Source organism: Ahaetulla prasina, chromosome 2, assembly GCF_028640845.1.
Source record: "Ahaetulla prasina isolate Xishuangbanna chromosome 2, ASM2864084v1, whole genome shotgun sequence".
NCBI classification, from domain to species: Eukaryota; Metazoa; Chordata; class Lepidosauria; order Squamata; family Colubridae; genus Ahaetulla; species Ahaetulla prasina.
Window position 1 is genome coordinate 100,282,435 of NC_080540.1, and position 24,842 is coordinate 100,307,276.

At 36.5% G+C, this 24,842-nt stretch overlaps 1 protein-coding gene across 3 annotated transcripts in view; it reads left to right on the forward strand.

The window, feature by feature from the left end:
- ARHGAP26 (Rho GTPase activating protein 26) overlaps positions 1-24,842 on the forward strand; it is a 285,303-nt gene that overhangs the window by 207,131 nt on the left and 53,330 nt on the right. For all 3 annotated transcript variants that reach the window (XM_058171506.1, XM_058171507.1, XM_058171508.1), the window contains exons 18-20: positions 2,957-3,116; positions 4,283-4,421; positions 5,394-5,550. In XM_058171506.1, the coding sequence (XP_058027489.1) occupies positions 2,957-3,116; positions 4,283-4,421; positions 5,394-5,550 (456 nt within the window). The remainder of the gene's footprint in view (positions 1-2,956; positions 3,117-4,282; positions 4,422-5,393; positions 5,551-24,842) is intronic.

The following is a 24,842-nucleotide window of genomic DNA, read 5'->3' on the forward strand; positions in this document are numbered from 1 at the left end:
CTTAACAAACGCAAAGTGAGAAATTGCCTCGCATTCCTCCAGGATATTTGTAGAAAATGGAGCTGCTACCAAATGACTGTAATAATAGTAAAATTTTGTTGAGATTTATTCAGAACGTAACGTAAATGAGCATTCTATTCTAAATTTTCCTTTGCTTTTCATAAAATGAAGATCACAACTCAAAAATAATTTATACCTAATGCTAGTGCTCTCTTCCGCTCCCTCTAAATTATTTTAGTTGTGGGCTCAGTTTTACTATCTTCTCACTAGACGTTAATTCTCCATTTTTGCCATACGATTTACCAGTCAGGTAGGGATTTATCATACCAGTTCCTCTTCCACACCCCAATAGCACAAATATAGTTTTAGGATGATCCACAGTTGTTTTCTCTTGTTTAAATGCAACAAATTGAGATTTGGGAGCAAAGAAATTAATTTAATCATTTATTAAATTAATAAATGTTCAGATTTGTGCCTTGAACGGGTACAAATCCTGGAGTAGAAAAATTTTCCCTTTCTGCATAAATGGTAAATGAAAAAGTAGATTCCATCACCCTGCTGAGCCACATTTAGCCTATGTGTATTGGTCTGGTTATTGACTGGTTATGTACCATCAAATTGGTGCTGGCTCTTAGCCGCGGTGTGGCTCAGGCTGTAAGAAGCCTGTTATTAAAACACAGCTGCCTGCAATTACTGCAGGTTCTAGTCCCACCAGGTCCAAGGTTGACTCAGCCTTCCATCCTTTATAAGGTAGGTAAAATGAGGACCCAGATTGTTGGGGGCGCAATAAGTTGACTTTGTAAATATACAAATAGAATGAGACTATTGCCTTATACACTGTAAGCCGCCCTGAGTCTTCGGAGAAGGGCGGGATATAAATGTAAACAAACAAAAAAAAAGCATAGATTTTCTCCATGACATTCTGTTCCAAACCTGGTCCTTCAGATCCTTCAATGGTGCACTCATTGCTGCTAGTCATTCTCTTCTCTTTTTTCAGCTTTCCAAGCATGAAAGTCTTCCCCAGAAAGCTGTGTCTTTACGTAATAATTCTGAAACAGGATAATTTGAGCTTGGGCCTTTGAACCTCGAGGGAGAACTCTGCATTGATTTTTTTCAGTGATTACTTAATTGTTTCTGTGGCTGTTCAGGGTATTGTCAGGAGTCTTCTCCAATATCAAAGTTCAAGGGTGTCAATAGTCTTCTTATCCTGTTTTTTCAAAGTGCAATTTTCACTTCCATAAAATATCAGAGAGAATACCATTGCTTTTATTATACTGATCTTTGGAGGTATAGATATATCATGGCATCTGAATATTTTCTGCAAGTCTGTAGCTGCTCTTCATGTTCTGACCTGGGCTTCCCCAAACCATGAAGCAGACTCCTTGTCCCGACAAAAAACCCTTTTTATTAAGTTACTGTGAATTCTTCTCATTCACATCCAGCAAAGTCTTTCAAGGGTGAATTTACAGACCTTATCTGGCTTGGAGAGGTGCCAGGCCAATATCTTCAAAACTTGGCAAGGAGTCTCGGAGAGTCACGAAGCAATTAAGTGAACTAATTGTCTCCTGCAAACTCCACACCCCTTTTGCTCCTCTTTTATTCCCTATGGGAGGGGCCATTCATTGCCCACCTGTGGCCTTACTCCCAAGTCAACCCTTGTTCTTTAGCTATTCCCTTCGTCCAGTGGTGAAATGCAAAATTTGTTACTACCAGTTCTGTGGGTGTGGCTTGGTGGTGGTGGTAATATGACTGGGTGGGTGTGGCCAACTTTTTTTTTCTTTTAAAAGCATTTTTTCTACAACCTCTTCGGTCGAAGAGTTTGTAAAAAATGCTTTTAAAAGGCTCCTCTGATGATCTCAGCTGAGTTGCCTCATCATCAGAGGGTTTCCTTTCTTTTAAAGGCAAAACAAATGCTTTTAAAAGAAAAGAAAAGCCTCTGACGATCAAGCAAGTCAGCTGGGATCGTCAGAGGAGCCTTTTGAAAGCATTTTTTTACAACCTCTTCAGCTGGAGAGGTTGTAGAAAAAATGCTTTCAAAAGCCTCTGTCTATCCCAGCTGAGCCACACAATCATCAGAGGCTTTTTTTTTCTTTTAAAAGCATTTTTTCGGCTGAAAAAAAAAAGCTTTTAAAATATTTCAATGTTTTCATGTGCACATTTCTTATGTATAGCCATTTATACCCTAAAGTGATTTCCGAACAAAGATTGGAATTATAGCAATGAATCTTAATTTTCCCCTCTGGCTTTCAGATATTTTCTTTGCTATGTCATTTTCTTCTGTGGCATATTAGTACACCTTATATTAAATACTGTGCTGTTCTCTACTGCTATAATGACAAGAATAAATGCTAGTATTTGTTTTGTGCTATTCCTGTTACCTGAACAGATCATGTTCTCATCTGTTTTCCTAGAAAAGTGTACACTGAAAGACATCTGCTTCTTTCATACAAGTGGCCTTTTCCTGGGCTGATGATATAATAGTGATTCAAAGCAATTATATTCAGGCATTGTTCTTTAATGGTGATACGAAGAGAGCAGCCTGTAATGGTTTAGAGCAGTGATGGCTAACCTTTTTGCCGTCGCATGCCAAAAGCGGGGGGAGCACAGGGTGGTTGCGTGCCCACATGCCTATACCCATAATTCAGTGCCTCCCCATCCCCTGTGCAGGCACGCGTGATGCTCCCGCACTTTCCTTGCTTTTAGTACATGATGGCAAAAAGGTTACCAGTGGGCCCAGTAGGCCCATTTTTTACCCTTCCCAGGCTCTAGAGGCTTTCTTGGAGCCTGGGGAGGGCAAAAAAGGCCTTCCACACCCCCTGGAGGCCAAAATTGTAGTCTTCTCTGCAGAAATTCAAATACAACAATAGGTGTTCTAAAATTATTTGGGGGGAAAAAATGGACCAACACTTAAGTTTTCCAGGCCTGTTGAAAATCTATTGTGCTTGTTTCATTGCAGTGTTGCTGAAAACCACAAACAGAATCTTATGACTGTCGCCAATCTGGGAGTTGTTTTTGGACCAACATTAATGCGACCACAAGAAGAAACAGTTGCTGCAATTATGGACATCAAGTTTCAAAATATTGTAGTTGAGATTTTAATAGAAAACCACGAAAAGGTAATTTATATTTGAGTCGTGCATGTTCCATGTTTTTAAAAAGTGATTGTTTATCAATGTTTACTGATTTCAGTGAAAATTTTAGCGTCTGTCAGCTGCACAGAACATTGGGAAGAGACAGGAATTTGACAAGTAATAGGGTTTGTCTCCAGGCATCTGCTAGCTCATTTTTGTTTTCCTGAACATTTTTATTGATTGGGAGATGAAATGTTTGGATTTCTGTATCCTTTCACTGAGGAAATTCTGAAATCCCAGACGACTCATAACAGAAATTGCATAGTGGAAAAGAAGAGTTTCCCTCTCGTTGAAGGGGGGAAAAATAATGTGGGTGTGACATTGAATGAATCACCAGTTTAATTGGAATGAATAATCTTGTACCAGCTTGAGCTGCTTTTATTTAAGCTGTTATGGTTCCCTTTAGAATACAGTTTGTGGTGTGGGGGTAGATCCAAATGAATGATGCTTTGGGAATCGTCAGAAGTAGTTTCAGCTCAAAGAAAAAAAGATAGAAAAATATGGAATTCATCATGTATATGTATAGTAAATCCTGTGTAATTCATGAAGATCGTTTTTTTCTCTCTCAGGAAGAGGTTTTACTTAATTCCCAGTTTTGTATAATCCCAAGAGACAATTTAATCTTTAAGGCTAATTCTAGCTAATTGAAAAAAAGAAGAGCAGTTTAGAATATTATCAATCCAGGAAGATTATTCATTTGTTTTGTACCTTTTCGGTGAATCAGTGCATACTATCATCATAAACTTGCTTACTTTCCTTTGAAGATTAGTGTGTGCAGCATTTGAATCAGCTGTGTCAGCAAAGAAATAGCAGCTTGAAACTTCTTGGCTTTAGAAATTATCCGATAGAGATTGCCAAAATAATTAGTGTGCAGGTTATTGTATTGTCTGCATACAATCTGCTAAAACTAGTTTACCTCAAAGAATTTAGTGTTAGATTTATCTCAAAACTACAAAATGTAACGATGCTGTTGAGTGGTTAATCTAAGAAATATTTTCTCTGTTCTTTTATCAAAAATTATTTGTTAATACTTTACAGCCATTTTTTGAGAGTTATTACTTTTATACATAGTTTTTGATATAAATTGCCCCCCTTTTGCATCAAGTTTCTAACTATTTCAAATTCTCTTTTCTTTGTTTTAAAAATCATAGATATTTAACACAGTGCCTGATACTCTACAGTCAAATTCTCAGTTGCTCTTATCTCGGAAAAAAAGTACAGATTCAAAGCCACCATCCTGCAGTGAGAGGCCCTTAACACTTTTTCATACACTGCAACACAATGAAAAGCGTAAGTATCTTTATTCTCTGTGTTGAGTGGATCTAAAATAATGTGCCATGGCCAGCTTGTCATGGCCAACTCACCATGGGATAACTTGTTATGGGACAAGTCGCCACTACATTATTATCAAAGAAATGGTGGAACAGAATTATTAAAGAAAGAATGCAAAAGGCGAACAAAATGAAATGTGAATGACAAAAATTAAAATATTTTTTAATTATTTTAAATACTGAAATTGAATTGTTCTGCAGTGAGTTGGCCACGGCAAGTTGGCTGTGGCGAGTTGGTTGCACCAAGTTGTCCCATTCCGGTGCTGAATATTATGCTGCATTCTTGTCTTTAGTGAAATGTAAACTATAGATTTCGTTTTTAACTATTCCTTAGTCTTGGTAGCAAAGGTCTTGTGAGGCCTGTGGCTATATACTGATTCATAAAGCTAGAAAAGATTTATAGGACTGAATGCAACCAGAAGATCCTATTAAGAATAAAAGGTATAAGTCTACTCTTCTTTGTACATACACAACAAATTCTCATTGGTTAGAAAATGTATTCTGGGGTTCTAGAACTGTAGCAGGAACCCTATCACTCACCATTACTGTCAGCTCTCTATTACCCTAAATAATTTGGAGCAGATTATTCTTAAGGAAGAGGCAGGAGTATTAAGAGAGTAGGGTTTTTTTAACAGTCCTTCAACAGAGAAAATGCTTAAAGCATGAAATGTTTCAGCTAAATATCTTTAGAGGAAGGACCAAAAACTCAGCAGCCTGAATGCAGAAATAAGAGCCTAAATAGTATAACAATATTTTTAAACCTAGTGTAGAAATTCTAATATATGTACTGGTCTGTGACTGAAATACACTGAAATTTGAATATGAATTCTAATATATAAATGTTTTCAGAAATTCCAATGTTCTCTCTTTAAAAAAAATATCTTCATAAAAATCATGTCACAGCATCTGTTCAATTTGGTCTACTTTTCAGAGGAAAACAGAAACAGTATAATTAATTCCAGCCTAGAATCGGTCATATCATCATCAAACATCAACAGTTTGCTCCAGTCCAGTAATGCTGTTCAGACTAACAAAAACTCAACTGAATCTAATGCAGAAGTCATCAAACCCAACCGGCCTAATTCACTGTAAGTATACGCCTGATGAATGTACCAGCAATTCTTATCCATTGATCTTCAGATTTCATGATTGGAAACAGATGCTATTCCCCACTAGGCCCTTGTTTCAATAATATCGTGTAAAATTAACTCCCGGCTATGTACTGAGGGATATAAAAAAATTACAATTTGGGCAAATGTTTAACCTTTGGGTCCTTTCCCGAAAACATTTTTATGCTGCTGCTTGCTGTTTTGTGCTTATGTCTTGTACTTAATTCAAATTATGTAGGGGCATTGTTTAGTTTCATTTGCTCTTAGAAGTTGAGGAAGTCTGTCTATTTAGGAAAGTGCTTTTGGCGTAGCTGCTTACCAGCTGAATGTCTGCCAGTCTTTCTGCTGTTTGTGAATTGATAATTCTGCAGTGCAATGATTTAATCATAAATCTTAGGCTTAGCAGATCAGTCTGGGGTATTAGGAACTGCTCTTACAAATTGTTGTTGAATCAAAACGTTTTCTTTTTCTAAGCTCTGTTACGTCTGAGTTATCCATTTGAATTTTATCTACTCCACCTTTATTTCTCTTTGGCAAGTAGAATCCATTCAAGATGATCACACTGATTAAGTATTACAAAACCGAATCAAAGACTGCTGTTCTAAGATCTGTGTTGCAGAACATATTTGTGTGATATCACTGCACTGTGAGTTTCCCACCCCCAGCCACTGGCTGCTAGTTAAGCTAGGAATAGAGAAACTCAAGAGAGAATGACAGATGTTTTGTGTTGGTTGACATTCTCCAGAAAGGGAGATATGAACGATAACAGCTGATGTTTTTGGTAGCAGCCGTGCATATTCCGTAATGCTGAAATATTGGAATTCAGTGTGCTTACCAGTAAAGGAAGTAAGTGCTTTATCTTTGCCAGTGTCTACACTGTAACCAGCTACTTTTAGAACTGTCATAAGCATAAAGCTAACCTGATGTTGCCTTTACACATGTAAGTGTTTAGTCTATTGAGAACTTAGAAAAGCATTTTTGTAGGTTTACTCATTGTTCAGTCGCAACTCTAGCACATTCCAATTAGCAAAGTAGCCTCTCCGTTTTCAGTGCTTCTAATAGTGGCTGATTTTTTTCTGGCAATGAAACAGTTTTAAAGTGGAGTCAGCAAGGTTTGACATCTTAATTGTAGGTCCTATCTCTTGTATTTGCCAGTAGAAACTTTACAACTGAAAAAAAAATGCTGTTGGCTCAAAAAAGGAATCTCTTATCCTTAGCTATTGAAAAAGCTATTACATTATTTTTCAAATATGCCAAAAATAAATCCTTAATAAATGGAGTATTTCATTTCCTGTGGAAACAGTGGGATGACTAATTTTATATTTCATTTTGTAATAAAGCAGCGTTTTAATGCATCTAGCTATTCGAGAGGCAGGTTCAGTCCCTAAATGCTGAGATAAAAGATTGCATATAGATTATGATCTTTTCGTTATGGTGCTAAGAATTTTTATTTCCAGGAGGAAAGTTGGGAAAAAAAATCCTAAATCAGTGAAATAACTACTCTATTTGAAAGCATCAGGAATATTACCAAAACAATGAAATTAGCTAATTTTCATCTATATCCGTTTTATTATTAGCTCAGTTTTAAAATATTAAAGAAAAATTTCTGAGGTGGGAGTTGTATTCTTCAATATGCCTGTCATTATCCTTGCTTATTTTAACTATTGGAAATCTCTTTAATAGTTTCTATCATCTTATTTAAAATAAAGGGATAATTTGACTTTTCCTACATTATGTAGGGAACATTTCTAAGCTCACACTGAACTCAGAGAAACATAGAAACAATGTATTGTAGGGAGACAGCCATATTAATCTGTGGCAGCCAAATAGAAGCCATACCACCTTTCCAGGCTACCTTTTTTTTTATTAAAAAGGAAATTTTTGACACTATGTAACAGAGATGAAGTGGCTTAATTAATGCAAGATTTAAGATCTGATAAATCAGGGAAGATAAAATGGATATGTAAATGCAAGCTACATGTGAAATAGGTCAGTGGTGGGTTTCAGAATTTTTTACTACTGGTTCTGTGGGTGTGGCTTGGTGGGCATGGCAGGGGAAAGTTACTGCAAAATCCCCATTTCCTCCAGATCAGCTGGGATGGGGGCGGGGCCAGTCGGAATTTTTACTACCAGTTTTCCGAACTAATCAAAATTTCCGCTACTGGTTCTCCAGAACTGGTCAGAACTTGCTGAAACCTACCTCTGTTATAGGCACCCTATTTAATTATCATATTAATTATCAGTTGTAATATGTTAAAATCTATTATGTTGTTGAGTTTTGGGAAATAACCTTTCAATTATATGAGTTCAGTCATATTGGAAAAGTTTCAATATGAGTTATATTGGAAAGGTTTCTTTTTTCCAAGATTTTTTTTTTATTTACATTTATATCCCGCCCTTCTCCGAAGACTCAGGGCGGCTTACAGTGTATAAGGCATTCTATTTGTATATTTACAAAGTCAACTTATTGCCCCCCCAACAATCTGGGTCCTCATTTTACCTACCTTATAAAGGATGGAAGGCTGAGTCAACCTCGGGCCGGGCTTGAACCTGCAGTAACTACTTGACATCAGGAAGTATATGCAGAGAGATGCAAAGATTCAACATTACCACTATGGATGATTAGTTGGTGAAGTTGACAATTTTGCTGAAATAGATAAATGTATTTTTTTTTATTATAGAAAAGAAATTATCTACATTTATTACTGACTGGAAGTCTCTTATGAACTTTTTGCATATAAATGAGAAAAAGGAATGTGACTTATGATTTTGATGACTAGACAGGATAGATTATAGAAAGGGCCTCTGGTGGCTCAGCAGACTACACATGCTTGCAATTACTGCAGGTTCAAGTCCCACCAGGCCCAAGGTTGACTCAGCCTTCCATCCTTTTTAAGGTAGGTAAAATGAGGACCCAGATTGTTGAGGGGGCAATAAAAGTTGACTTTGTATATAATATACAAATGGATGAAGACTATTGCTTAACATAGTGTAAGCCGCCCTGAGTCTTCGGAGAAGGGCGGGTTATAAATTCATATAAAAAAAAGAATAATAATATGATATAATTTTAGAGGGAGAGGTCAAAATGTAATTATAACTGCTGTGAAGGAGCCATTTTTCTTTCACTTTTTTACTTTTCTTGGACTTCTTTCTTTTCTTTCTTACTATCCATCAATTTGTGTTAGCTTTACCTTTGTATTTGAAAGTATTAATAAAAATGGAACTTAAAAATAATCTTATTAGAGTGTCCTGGAAGGTCAAAATGCTCTGATGGTGGTAGAATATTAGATGAATCTATTTTAAAGGTTGATTGCAGTTTCAGCATCCTTTTAAGCACTGCTAATTTGAGAATGGGAAAATTGAATGATTAATCATGCCTATAAAGGGGTGTGTGTGTTTGTTTTTGTTTTCTAAGATCATAAATGAAGAGTTGATTTTTAAAAAAAAAAACATTTTCTTTTTGGAGACAACTTCCCTGTTATGTTGCCACAGCTTCCTTAATTTAGTTACAGAAATCTATTCATACATACATATACATATACATATACATATACATATACATATACATATACATATACATATACATACATACATACATACATACATACATACATATATATATATATATATATATATATATATATATATATATGTTTTCTGAGGTTTTCACGGGTGTTTGTATATAGGTCTTTGGTTGTTCGGGTTTTCTCCGTGTAAAATTGAAGTGTCTTGGCGACATTTCGATGAAATCTCATTCGTCATCTTCAGGCTTCAGCCGTGCTTCTGGGAGCAATGTGTGATTGCAGCTGTTCCTTCCTTTTAACTGCTAGTGGGGTTTGAACTGATTGATTGGGAGCTTGGCCATGTTCTGATTGGTTGGGGGTTTGGCTGTGCTCTGATTGGATATATATATATATATATATATATATATATATATATATATATATATATATATATTCTGAGGTTTTCACGGGTGTTTGTATGTAAGTCTTTGGTTGTTCGGGTTTTCTCCCGTGTAAAATTGGAAGTGTCTTGGCGACATTTCAACGAAATCTCATTCGTCATCTTCAGGCTGGTGTTTACTGCTTCATGCTTCTAGGAGCAATGTGTGATTGCAGCTGTTCCTTCCTTTTAACTGCTAGTGGGGGTTTGAACTGATTGGTTGGGAGCTTGGCCGTGTTCTGATTGGGTGGAGGTGTGTTCTGATTGGTTGGGGGGTTTGGCTGTGCTCTGATTGGATGGTGGGGATGGCTGTGCTCTGATTGGATGGGGGTGTGTTCTGTTTGGGGGGGGGGCTTGGTTGTGCTCAGGTTAGTCTGAGTTGCAGGGGCATTTGAGTTGGTGAGCTGCATTGCTATTGTTTGGCTTCGCGTTCGTGGTCGTGCTACATCTTTATGGTGGGTGTCAGTCTGCTGCATGTATGGATTGGAGGGGTTTGAAATGGCTAATGATGCAGCTGCGGTCTGGTTTCTGGTCCGTGGTCGTGCTTCATCATCGATGTGGGTTTGAGTCTGCTTTCTGCATGGATGTGTGGTGGTGACATACATATATATATGGATGTGGATTTGTGGTGGTGACCTACATATATATATATTCTGTATTCCAAAGTATTATAATATATATCTGTATTCCAAAGTATTTCTGAAGTTCTATTTAATCGACTTACAAACGCTATGGCATTCCAGGAAGACTTGCTGAAACCTGTCTATATATTTAGTGCGTGGACACATTCACACATTTAAGCAGAATGTCTTTCTGCTATCAGGATTATTTTGAGGAAAAAAATGTAAGCCCAATATATTTTATAAGACTACTGAGAAAGAGACACTGAGCTGATACCATAACATTACAATGATAGACAGCTTTTGAAGCTACAATAAAGGTAAAGGTAAAGGTTCCCCTTGCACATATGTGCTAGTCGTTCCCGACTCTAGGGGGCGGTGCTCATCTCCGTTTCAAAGCTGAAGAGCCAGCACTGTCTGAAGACATCTCCATGGTCATGTGGCCGGCATGACTAAATGCCAAAGGCGCACGGAATGCTGTTACCTTCCCACCAAAGGTGGTTTCTATTTTTCTACTTGCATTTTTTATGTGCTTTCGAACTGCTAGGTTGGCAGAAGCTGGGACAAGTCACGGTACTCACCCCGTTACGCAGCACTCAGGATTCGAACCATTGAACTGCTGACCTTTCGATTGACAAACACAACGTCTTAGCCACTGAGCTACCACGTCCCTTGAAGCTACAATAATAGAGAGCTTTTGAAGCGGTGCTGGAGTTTACTGTATCACTAGAATCTAAGGTTTTTATAAACCACCAAAGTTTGTTAAGGAGTCAAAACCCTTTTTCTTCTCTTATGTATTTCATAATTAGCCTCTTGCTCTGGATGACAGGCAAGGTCAAATTGTACTGAATCTCTCCAAGGGACAGAGCTGCCTCCACTTAGTGTTGATTCAATAGGTTTCTGACAGAGTCTCTATGAACTTAAGGTCTCGGTTTGGAGTGATAGAGAAAGAGTTAGGAATAGTCACTGGGAGAACAAATCTCTGAGCCAGATATAACAGGCATATCAAACTGATATACAAGTGTAAGACTACTGAATCTTTTCAGTAGTATTTTTAAAAGAGAACTTTTCAGTTTGAATTAAAAACTCAGCAGGATGCAGTTTATTCTGAATTCTTCTATTTGACCTATCCCATTTTTGATACACACATGAAAAAACCTTTCACAGATTTGAAATTCCCAGGGTGCACAATGGCAAGGAGAAAGGACAACTTTAACTTTCACTTAAAAAGCAGATCTACTGTAACTACATGAGAAATAAATGGAAGTTTCCTCCAATACTTATTTAAGGAGTCATACTGTGCCCCTCCATTCTTTGGTAGGAAAATGGAAAGGCTGAAAGTAGCACCTCTGTTCTACACTGTAGGACCTTCAGGGATGCATTTCTGAAGGGTTTTGAAAATCAATCCAGGCTTCTTGATAAGCACAGAGCTCTGCCAGTCTTCTCACAGTGTTGTCTCACTGAGATCAAATATGAGAAAAGATGCAGAGTCATCTAAGAAGGTTCTATAGGCAGCCTGTCAGCCAGCAATTCTTCTCATTTTTTAGCCTTGCTAGTCACAAGTACACCAATGCTCTGTCCCTCTAAGAGGTGCTGAAGTGGTAACCAGGAGGTGGTTAAGGTATATGCTGTTCCTTTGAATGATTTTTATCACAATCAAGAAGGTTGAATGATCTACCTGGTGAAAGGAAAAGGGCCCTTTCATATGCTGATCAACATTTGGTGGCAGTAGAAACAATTGCGATCCTGACTTTTTTTCTTTTTTTTTTACATTTATGCATTTGAATTTTGAATTTACCCTGGAGGCAGAAAAAGAAATTCCAAGGATCATTGTGATTAAATTTTAGGCATAAAAGTGTCACAGAGATAGTAGTTCCAGATGTTAAGGTTTAATGATTAACTCTACGTTCATATGTGTATTTGTTGACTAAAAAATGCATAGGAATACTATGCAGGATATCTTCTACATGCAATGCAGCTTGATACTTATGCCGAGACCACAAAATGAATACCTGAAACAAAGGTAAACTTGGGGAAGTGAAAAGTTTACATGGAATACATGCTAAAATCTTATTCTGTCTTTTTTTTTTTTTGGCACAAAATATTTCAGGCAAACCAGAAAATCATTGGATTTTACATTCAACAACCTATTAAGAAATCACAGTTACAATGAGTGTTTTGTTCTTCAGGCACTTCAGACCTGAATATTTTGACTGTTATTAAGAACTAGTCTTTCAAACTTCAGATCCCTTTGAGTCTTCTCTCTATTAATAAAGATAAACTATTGAATGTCCCTAAGGTTCTCCTATACAATTTTATTCAAAGAATCATAAAATTTGACTTGATATTAGCATGAAGGGTATTCAGTCAGTTTGTTTTAATTCAGAGAACACCTGACAATAAGAAACATCTCTATTTATAATATATCATCTCATTTAAAATAACAGTCTCATTAATTGCGAAGAAGGGGCTGAGAAATATTTGGCTGATATATAACTGCCTCACCTAATTGTGATTGTGGAGTGGGGGGATCAAAGTTTGTGGCATCTAAAAGAATCTTGGCCTATTCTCTTATATAACTTAAGGGTTGATGGTAGAGGCATTTCTTTCCTCTCCTTTTAATTCTTGGTTTTGGGGACTTGCAAGTCTATCTGTTTTACTGTAAGAGCTCTAACACATAGAGAGTCACTTACTCAAGTGTCGTCATACTTCTTTAACTGGAGCTATTTCTGTTGATAGCATGGGGCTGAGTCAAATCAGTTATTCTGATGAGATCTTGACTATTCTGTTCTCATCCCAAATGGAATGAGATAGACCAGCAATCTATAATAAATGTTCATGTAACTTGCAGGGTATTCGGGCTTTTGTTCAGGATACATTGCTTTAAAGAAGCCTGAAAGTAGTTCCCTTGCTAGCCATCCTGATTGAGATGGGTAACTTGCAAGAGAGACTGTGTTGACCAATGTTCATTTTTCTATCTGATACTTTAACAGGTTTTTTTAAAACTCTATTTCTCTTTTTGAGTGCTGGATCTGGGTCACTTAACATGTGTCAATGTGAAGCTCTAATGAGCATAAAGCCAACCAGACTAAAAGCAGAGTTATTTCCAGCTGTTCAGTTTTTTTTTAATTACAATAAGGTTATCTTAAATATTGATCCAGGAAGTAACATTCTTCTAAGAAGAAGCCTTTTCCTTTTTTACCCTAATTTAGGTACCCAAATTACCTTTTAGAGGTCTAATTATGTTTATCCAGCATCAGTTCAGATCCAGGTTTGGTTTGGGTTTTTTTCTTTTGGTCAATGCTTATAGTCTTTTTTCTCATCTCTACGTGATCAAGTAAAATTATCTTCTTGATTTATCATACCCTGTAAGTGATATTGTCTCTAGAATAATTCTGTATTATATCAGGATATCAGCATCCACAGCAGTATTTTTAGTTTATGTGCCATAAAAGAAAGAAATATGATGGTCCAGTAAGATTGATTTTCCTACAGAAATGTTCTACATACTGAAGGTTTGCTAATGTTGATAAACCCAACTTTTGGCTGTGATACTTTTTTTTAATGTTTTGAAAGTTCTCAGATACCCTTCAAAAATATACAAATGAAAGATATATTACTTAAAATGAATTCCTTTTCCCTGTAATTTCTGGATAGTATTTATTCTGTAGTGGACTATTTGTCTCTTCGTGTGATTCAAGAATTCCTAAGTTAATGCATCCCCAACTTGCGTAAACAATTAAGACTCTTGTGATACTCTCCAGAATGCTTTGTTTCCTATAGCTCTGACCAGGTGTTTGTTCAGAGAGATGATGATTTATATATACAACCATGATTGGGTCATGTCTTGAAGAGCCCTGCTGGCTTTTCTGATTCCATTTTATATCTATTTCTTCCTTTTGGAAAGGCTTAGATAGTTCATTTGATATCAACTGTTTGCTGACATTAATGCATATTCAAAGTTGAAAAATAAACATTACATTGACATCGTAAGTGATATTTGAGGCTACAGAAAAGTCGACTGCTTGATTTTAAAAAGATTCCTGGTATTTAGAAGATCTGTGATAGTAGAAGTGCCTTTGTTCATCATTCTGATCAGAGTTGTTTCCTGGAGGTGACCAGGATATCAACTTGTTGTCCAAAATATTGAGAGCTTTGTGAAGTCCTTGGTCTCTGTAGCTTGACTGTTTCCTGTTTCCTTGCAGATGTTTCCTTACACTCATTACCGAGTGTGGAATTTGCTCCATGTTTATATACATGAGGGTGTGCTTTTCTCCTTGGGAGCTTCTTGATTGGAGAATTGATTATTTGTCTGGTGTTAATCCCTGTTTATCTGAATAGTGGCTACTGGAGAGGATGCTTGTTTTGTCTTGTTTTGCTTCCTTCTTAGGGTTTTGGGGTTTTTTTGGTCTCTTTTGAATGGTATGCAGATGTGGAATATATAAATTAAGAGCTTTACAAACTGTTCCACCATATAACATCCTGCAGGAATCATAGACAACAATTATTCACAGTAAGAAACTTTCTTTTTTAAATATCATAGGTTATACTAGATAGAACGTTCTTTAGGTTTATACTGTAATAGCAAACGCAGAACTTGACTTGTCAGTGCTTTGTCAGTTTAATCTTTCTGAAATGATGGATCATTTTAAAGGTACTGAGCCGTGATTATGTTGTGAACTACACTTTCATTGAACCATTGTGGTAACTCAATACACTTCAGATATAATCTACCATAGTTTGTTCAGGTATATTATTGCCAGTCTAGTTCATTTATAGCATTCTGCTCCTGATTATACAGTAGTGGCCAAAATTGTGGAAGCCTTTTGGGAAAAGTGTATTTTTGAGGTTTGATGGCTAATAACATCACTTTTTTTTTAAAGTTTCAAGATATTCATATTCCACTGCTGGAATGCTTAACCCAATTGAAAATCTATGGAGCCGACTAAAGAAACTTGTTAGTCAGAAGCAACCTAGCAATAAAACCCAGTTAATAGAAGCAATCATTCAATCTTGGTTTCACATTATAACAGCTGCAGAACTAAAAGACTTGGTTCACTCCATGGGAAGACATTGTAAAGCCATAATTCATGCTAAAGGTTATCCAACTAAGTATTAATTGATGTGATAATTTTTGTACATTTTTGTATATCTCATTTTTTCTGTGGTGATAATTTCTGTATATTTTGTTTTTTCTACATGTTTCACTTTTGTTCTTTATACTGTAACATCTATTCTAATAGCAAATCCTTCATAAAAGTTATTGCATTACATTCTTGATTAAATTATCTTTCCATTGATATATAATTTTATGGTAAAGGTAACACATGGAGGTTTTTGGTAGTCTGGCATGGCCCAGGTGTTGGCTTGGTTGCTGTCCTGGGCTATCCTGGGATGGTCGGACCCCCACCCCCACCCCCCACCCCCCATGATAGAAGGACGCCGAGTGGAGTGGAGTTGAAGGACGGCGATGATATCATTCTCCACCTTTGGGTTTTTTGTCATCATTCTACTCCTGTTTAACCTCTCCATTAGTGCTTCACTTAGAGAGATGGCTATGAGGAGTCAAGTGCCTCCTAGTATTTCCATGTGGTATATTTCAAAGAGATGTTTGAAGGCTGACTTCTTCACGGATCTGCTTTCCAACCACTTCATTTCTTGCCTTGCAGTTGTAGCATAGTCACCATTTTGCCTGAAAATAATTACAGCTTCAGTATTTTATTTATTTATTTTGTTTCTGAGGCCTGCTCAGCTCCTTAAGAATTCTAGGCAGTTAAAAATAATGATACGAAATATCAAACGGAACACTTACTGCACTTTCATTTATTTAAAAGAAGGGTATGAATGCTTAGCATCTAGAAAACACATCTAGTCAAATTGAGCGGCAAAATTGCATTTACTTTATAATTTAGACAGCACACAGGAAAACTGAATAAAATATCGAATGCTAAATAGAGTACAGCGACATCAGTAGTAAAACTGTTTTTCACCAGTGATTAAATTGTTACAAACTGTTCAGTTTTTAATCTCTACAGTAAATTGCAAGCAAGGCAAATAGTAGCGAGAAAGTTGCTACATAGTATTTGTAATCTAATAGTTGGTAATCAGAAAATTACTGATAAATAATAATACCCAAACAAGCAGAAATGTTCTAATTCAAAATCTCAAATGCAACTGTGACTGCAACATTATTGTTTAGAACATAATATAAGCTGTGGAAGGAGTTAGAGAAATAATGTAAGATGGCAAATGAAAACTAATTTATAACCATAACATATGGTTATGTTATGGTTAACTTTCAATTCTCGTTGAGTAGACATATTCTTCTTAAAGCACAGGGCAGACTCTCGAAGGGATAACTAAGGCCTGTATTTGTGCTTCTTTTTCCTTTCACTTGGCTATTTATTTTAAGACATTCTGGCTAGCCAAACCACAGAAAATAGAGCATCATTTTTTAACATCTTTTCCTGTTTACCAAAGAATAAAACTGAAATGCAACATTAATCTGTGGGACACTAAGCTTTAGTTTTCATTTCTAACTTTCTCCAGCTCTCTTCTTTTTGATAGATGAATCAAAAAATTTGGCCTGAAAGATATATTCTGTTAAGTGATTTTGCTGAAGTAGGAGTTAGAAGCAAGGGAACATAGATCTGTGCACCAAGTCAAAATATTTTTATATAATTGTTATTAAAAAATTTTTTTAAAAAGGGAATATTAAAAACTAATTCAAACTGTATAAAAAAGAAAGAAAGAAATCAAAGAGAAAGCTAAAAGTGCAGGGGAATGGGGAAAAGAAAAATGTTACACATGAGTAGTTTCTAATCTTCTTGACATCAGTTATAAGTATAGTTATAAATTTGCCCCTTACTCTATGGTTACAGCATAAGTGCCTTCCTTCTTTAATCTATCCTGTTTAATCGTCTAAATCATAAATCACAAGTTTATATTTTCCTGTTTTACATAAAAAGTCTACAAAGGGTTTCCAGTCAGCAATAAATATAATTATTTGTCTTTTCCCTGATCAAAGACGTCAATTTAGCCATGTCAGCAAGTTACATCATCATTCCAACTGTTTATTCATCAATCCCAAAAGAAAAATGTCTGGCCTCAATTGGATATTAATCTTTAAAATCCTCTGAATCAGGTTATGCATATATTTAAATCCAGAATTTTCTAGCTTTTTTACAGTTCCATCAAACATGTGGAGCTGGAGATAAAATGTCCCTTCCTGTTCTTCGCATTTGCTACATAAATTTGAAGTGACTTTATACATTCTAGACCAGTGATGGCGAACCATCGTGTGTGTGCTTCCACATGCGCGCACTCGTCTGCGCCACAACTCAGAAGAGGAGCTGCCCAGGGCGCATGCACAAGCCCAAAAATAAACTTCCGGTTTCTGGCACATGCATGCGTGCCGGCCAGGTATGTTTCTGGGTTTCTGGCGCACATGCGCGTGCAGTGATCAGCTGGTCAGCACATATGCTCACACAGGAAACCGGAAGACCAGCTTTTCCAGTTTCTGGCACTTCCGCACCCAAAAAGGCCAGATGATTGTTGTGCGCGTATGCATACCAGAAACCCGGAATAGGAACGGTGACACCACGCGTTCCAGGCGACATGGCTCCGTGTCTCACTTTGGGCATGCATGCCATAGGTTCGCCATCACAGTTCTAGATAATTTCTCTGGTAACATATACAGTATTAATAGTACATCATTTAAATTATTCTCTTTAAGATTATAACAGCATAATTTCAATTCTTTCAGCTTTCTTTCTTTTTTCTTTGTTTGTTTCTTTATTGGATTTATTTGTTTGCCACCCATCCATATCCAATGTCTCTGGGTGGCTTACAACATAGAAACAATGAAAAACATTAAAATCATACATTGTAAAAAAACAGCAGATAAAAAACATTAACAGATGAAATCATAGATATAAGATGGCAAAGAAGGGAGCCGGAAGTGGGGTGGAATTTAATTAGTCAACCACCTCCAGTATGAAACTCCCCATTGTATCCCCAAGCCATCAGGTAGAGCCAGCTCTTATAAATAAAAGAAGGTTAACAATTACGTCCCTCTGCAATCAGTTCTTTCTTGATTTCATTTTACATTCCCCTTGACAGAATTCTGGTGTTTCATGATAAGTTGGCCATTTGTATTTGCCTATTATTTTTCACCTATAAAATGTTTCTTGTGCTAAGTTCCACAAAGGAGTTTTCTGGTACAACCTATTCCATATTCTCAATACGGCATGTTTAACATAATGAATCTGCATGAAACTTGTCTTTATTGTACCATAAACACTTATGCCATCCAAATTTCATGCCATATCCTTCTAACTACAAATGTCTTCTTCATTCATCCAAATTGAACATCAAGCTCGATTTGGCAAAATACTATATCAAATGATGAAGATGATGCTGTTAATATGGCTCTGCACTACATCCTACAACATCTTGAGTCTCCAAAGACCTATGCAAGGGTCCTTTTTGTAGACTTTAGTTCAGCATTCAATACCATCATTCCAGACATTCTTCTAACTAAGCTAAACCAGTTACAGGTACCGGAACAGACTTGTAAGTGGATCACAAGCTTCCTAACAAACAGGAAGCAGCAGGTGAAGCTAAGCAAGATCACATCAAATACCTGTACAATTAGCACAGGGGCCCCCCAAGGCTGTGTGCTCTCCCCACTTCTCTTCTCTCTGTATACCAATGACTGCATCTCCAATGATCCATTTGTTAAGCTACTGAAGTTCGCAGATGACACAACAGTGATTGGTCTCATTCGAGACAATGACGAATCCGCATATAGACGAGAGGTCGAACGACTAGCCTTGTGGTGCAACCAAAACAATCTGGAACTGAACACACTCAAAACCGTAGAAATGGTGGTAGACTTTAGGAAAACCCTTCCATACTTCCACCTCTCACAATACTTGACAACACAGTATCAACAGTAGAAACCTTCAAATTTCTGGGTTCTATCATATCGCAAGATCTCAAATGGACAGCTAACATCAAAAACATCATTAAAAAAGGACAACAAAGAATGTTCTTTCTGCGCCAACTCAGTAAGCTCAAACTGCCCAAGGAGCTGCTGATCCAATTCTACAGAGGAATTATTGAGTCTGTCATTTGCACCTCTATAACTGTCTGGTTCAGTTCTGCAACCCAACAAGAAAAACACAGACTTCAGAGGATAATTAGAACTGCAGAAAAAATAATTGCTTCCAACCTGCCTTCCATTGGGGACCTGTATACTGCACGAATCAAGAAGAGGGCCGTGAAAATATTTGCAGATCCCTCGCATCCTGGACATAAACTGTTTCAACTCCTACCCTCAAAACGACGCTATAGAGCACTGTACACCAGAACAACTAGACACAAGAACAGTTTTTTCCCGAAGGCCATCACTCTGCTAAACAAATAATTCCCTCAACACTGTCAGACTATTTACTGAATCTGCACTACTATTAATCGTTTCATAGTTCCCATCACCAATCTCTTTCCACTTATGACTGTATGACTATAACTTGTTGCTGGCAATCCTTATGATTTATATTGATATATTGATCATCAATTGTGTTGTAAATGTTGTACCTTGATGAACGTATCTTTTCTTTTATGTACACTGAGAGCATATGCACCAAGACAAATTCCTTGTGTGTCCAATCACACTTGGCCAATAAATTCTATTCTATTCTATTCTATTCTAAATCAGGTAAATCGATCTTCTTCTTTCCTTTGCATTTTGTAACATCTTATATTTAACTCATGTTTTTTTTCTCCTATCACACAAATTTTGATATATCTAAATATATCTGACAGTGTTTTAATGGTACATCAATTGTCAAAAGAGGTATTGTCTGAAACAAGATATTGTCTGAAACAATAATGTAATTGTCTGAAACAAGATATTGTCTGAAACAATAATAATGTAATTCTAGGCAAGACAATCATTTTTATAACAGAAATTCTCTCCAGCAATTATGGTTGTAATTTCTCCCATCTTAACATATTTTTTTAAATTTCATTCCCTATCTTAACATAACTATTCTGAAATAATATACAATTCATAATTATCAGAATGATACACAGATATTTATTTTCTTCTCAAATCATAAACCCCTTCTATTCATCAATTCTGTTTAATCTACTACTTTCACATTTTTTTATTTGTCTTCTGTTTATTAATCTTGAAACCTGCTCCATATTCTTCTAATCTGCCCATTAATATTTCATATCCATTCAAGGTATCTTCCAGACCTAACACCAAGTCATTTGCAAAAACTCTTACTTCTTACCTCCTTTTTTAACCTTTAAACCCACAATCCTCTCATCTTGTCTTCCATCTCTGTTTGGTATTTCAAGAACCAAAATAAACAAGACAGGAGATGATGGGAATGATACTCCTTTTTGTATATCATGGGGCTTGTTAGATCTGAATTGACAATTATTTCTGCTTCCTATGAAGCATAAAGTCATTTCAATAATGGCTTTAAAAAACCCTGTTCATTCAATTTCATTCCAACAGTCATACTTTCCAAAACCTTGAACAAGAAAGCCCAGCTCAAATTATCAAAGGCTTTCTCTGCATCTAAGAAAAATCAAGGTGGCTTGTTTTTCATTATGCTGCTCCAGATATTCCAAAATGCCCAAGACACTTTTAACATTGTTCTTTAACTAACTTTTAAAAAAATCCACATTGACCACCATGCAGAAATCTTGCAAAACTATTTTCAGTCTATCAATTAGAATTGTTGTGAAGAAATTATGTTATTGTTGTTAGTTGCGAAGTCGTGTCCGATCCATCGTTGACCCATGGACAACGTTCCTCCAGGCCTTCCTGTCCTCTACCATCCTCTGGAGTCCATTTAAACTCATGCCTACTGCTTCAGTGACTCCATCCAGCACTTCGTTCTCTGTCGTCCCTTTCTTCTTTTGCCCACAATCTTTCCCAGCATTAGGCTCTTCTCCAGTGAGTCCTTCCTTCTCATTAGGTGGTCAAAGTATTTCAGTTTCATCTTCAGGATCTGGCCTTCTAAAGAGCAGTCAGGGTTGATCTCCTCTAGAACTGACTTGTTTGTTCGCCTTTCAGTCCAAGGGACTCGCAGGAGTCTTCTCCAGCACCAGAGTTCAAAGGCCTCAATTCTTTGGTGCTCAGCCTTTCTTATGGCCCAACCTTCATAGCTATACATTGCAACTGGGAAAACCATAGCTTTGACTATACGCATTTTTGTTGGCAGGGTGATGTCTCTGCTTTTTAGTACGCTGTCTAGATTTGCCATAGCTTTCCTCCCCAGGAGCAAGCGTCTTTTAATTTCTTGGCTGCAGTCCCCATCTGCGGTGATCTTGGAGCCCAGGAAAATAAAATCTGTCACTACCTCCATTTCTTCACCATCTATCTGCCAGAAATTGAGAGGGCCGGATGCCATGATTTTAGTTTTCTTAATGTTGAGTTTTAAGCCAACTTTTGCACTTTCCTCCTTCACCCGCATCAAGAGGCTCTTTAGTTCCTCTTCACTTTCTGCCATTAGAGTGGTATCATCTGCATATCTGAGGTTGTTGATATTTCTTCTGGCAATCTTAATTCCAATTTTTGATTCATCTAGCCCCACCTTTCTCATGATGTGTTCTGCATATAAGTTAAATAGGCAGGGTGATAGTATACAGCCTTGCCGGAGTCCAATTCCAGAAGAAATTATAGTTATTATTAAATAATGATATCCTGTTTCCTCTAATATAAGACATCCCCTGATAATAATCCCAATTGGGCTTTTGAGCGCATGCACTAAAATCCCCACCCCAGAAAATAAGCCCTCCCCGAAAATATTTAATTGCATGAGCAGCCGGTCCCTTCCCTTTCCTCTGGTTAGGGTTAGGGAGACAGAGCTAGAAATCAGGTAAAACGGCAAGAGGAGCCCCGTCTTGATCCACACACCCAAAAATAATAAGACATCCCCAAAAATAAGGCCAATCACTTATTTTGGGGTTCAAAAAAATATAAGACAGGGTCTTATTTTCAGGGAAACACGGTATCAGCCTATAGGTTTTTGTTAAAATCAAATCTTGTCCTTCTTTAGATATTAATTGGCCTCTTTGCACTCTGGCAATTTTCCTCCAAGCGATATAGACTTCATCATGTTTTTTAAGGGTTGTAAAAGTTTATCCTCAAAATATTTATAAATAGAATCTGATAATCCATCTGGTCCAGGCACCATTCCTAGTTTTTCTTTTTTATATTTTCCTTATTGTCATACATCTATTCATAATCCATCTCTGTTCCTAAATGTGAGTTCAGTGCAACAGGCTTCTTAATGATCGACCAAAAATAGTGGGAGTTTTCATTAAAAAATAGATTCTGAATATTTGTAGCCTATTTGGACAAAGGGAAAATCCTAGTGTATTTTGTAGGAATGCAGTAACAAAGTATCTTAGCTACCATTTCTCATGTAGATTTTCTGGTTTAGGAAAAAAATATATGTAACTGTTACCTTGTTGCATTGGCTTTTCTTACTTCCATTAACTTGGCATGGAATCTCTTGTCTTTTCAATGTTTTGTTTGTGCCTCTGCTTGCCTTTCAATGTTGGTTTTACAAGTCAACTCACAAAACGATGCCCAATTTACAGTGAAAACTACCAAGCTCAGAGAGCACCAAGGACCCCATAGTTCAACCCTAAGCTACAAATATTTCTTCTCTCGTTCATTATCATATATAGAGAATTAGTTTTGTAAAATTAATTTACTTTAAATAGCAAATTGACAGCATAGTAATAGCAATATATCTACTCATTGAAAAAGTTTGGAGCTAGAAAAATTCCACAAAGCTTCATCTATTGAAATGATGCATTTTTTAGACATCCTCATGTGAACCAAGCAGTAAAAAAAGTAGTGTTAGCAGGTTTGTAGCTTAAACAACAATAATATCCTTGCATCTCCACTACAGTATATACTAAATGAGCATGTCCTTGTCATTCCAAGTTTGAAAAAAGTCTAAATATTTCATTCCATGGCTTGTTCAGATCCGAGAAAGTTGAGTCTGTGGAAACCATGGTGCTCTCTGAGCTTTGTTGTTTGCTTGCAGAGATTTCAGTCCTGACTGGGTAACATTATTAATGTTAGTGAGTGTGGGGTTTTCTCCCTGTTTATGTACTGTGGCTTGCCCTGCTTGTGTTGATGCGGCTGTAGGCATATTTTCAATAGTTCCCTTAATAAGGGTATTGTTTTCTGCATTATTGTTTGTCTGATGTTAATCCCTGCTTATCTTGCTGTTGCTTGTAGAGAGAATGTGTTCTGGTCCTTTTGGTTTCAGCTTTGAGTTGAGTCTTCATCACTTCCCTCTCACACACACACCTCTAAGAGGGTAAACATAGCTCTTGCAAAGTCAACCTTAAGCCAAACCTGCTGCTTTTATTAGCTTTTTTGGAAAGATTAATTGAAGACCAATCAGAAATTTTACAAATGAATAAAGAGTGTTGTCTACTAATATGTACTAAAAGGGTCTAGGTAAAAGCCTATCAGAATATTTCCTTCCTTCTCCCACTCTTCTCTTTTTCTAAAAGGATTACAAATTTTGAAGCTATTGAGCATACAAAGTCCCCATTGAGTGCTTTTTTGGATATTGTTTTTTGGTTTGGTCTTTCAATGTTTAAAAACTATTTCTCCAAGCCATACATAATCTATTAGCATATTGGTACTTCTCCTTGTTTCTTAATGGTCTCAGTGAGTTTTATTTATTTCAAGGAAAAGTGATAAATAAATAGGTGAAGAAATACTTTCGAAAGTAAAGTTGGCATTTTCTCCCTAGATTGCTAATAACTATTTACGTAATATATCCCAGTTTACAATATGTGATAAACTATATTTCAGATGTTTCAAATAGAGTTGCCTAAAGTATCAGATCCTTTATTTATTGCCCAGTTGAAAATTGATAACAGCCCACAGATCAACAGTTATAGTTTTCAATGGGTAACAAAATAAGAAAGATAAATTTTTGGCAGAAAATCATAATGCAACCAAATTTTTTAAAAAGATACACTTTGTGTATATATCAACCTATTCTTGTGGTGTTACTAACTTTCTCATCTGTCCATTGCAGTTCAGTGGTTTTACTGAATTTAATTATTTCTGCTTTGTCTTCAATTGTAATATACTGTAAATATATTAAAATATTAGCCCCAGATGCCTGGTCTTGTCCTATATGAACAAGAGTCCTCACAGGTATGGAGAGCAAACTGAGAACTTGTACATACTTACGTTCTTACACATGCTTTATTATACAGCTTCATTGAACCATGAGAATATAAATGTATAGACTCATTTCCCCCCCTCTTCGTATAATTTATTTAGCGATGACTGCATAACAATGCCTTGTTCAAAGAATGGCATAATGAATGGATAACATAAAAAAGTGGTGAACTGCATTTTCAATGCAGTTCCCTCTTTAAATAGAGGTGTATCATCTTAACTGTTTTTTTCCCCTTCTTTCGTCACATCTTTTTAATTTGCAAGTGTGTGTAAATAGCAGCCAACAAATCTGCAGTTTGTATTTTTGGCTGACTATGATTCTCTCTTGTATTTCTGAAATGCTACATTTCTTCAAATTTCTATTAAGGAAAAAGCAAAATTGGGAGCCTTTGTCTCTGACACCAAAAACAATACTGTAGCCTCTTATTAGCCTTTACTCTCTTGATCACATCTAATAAAAC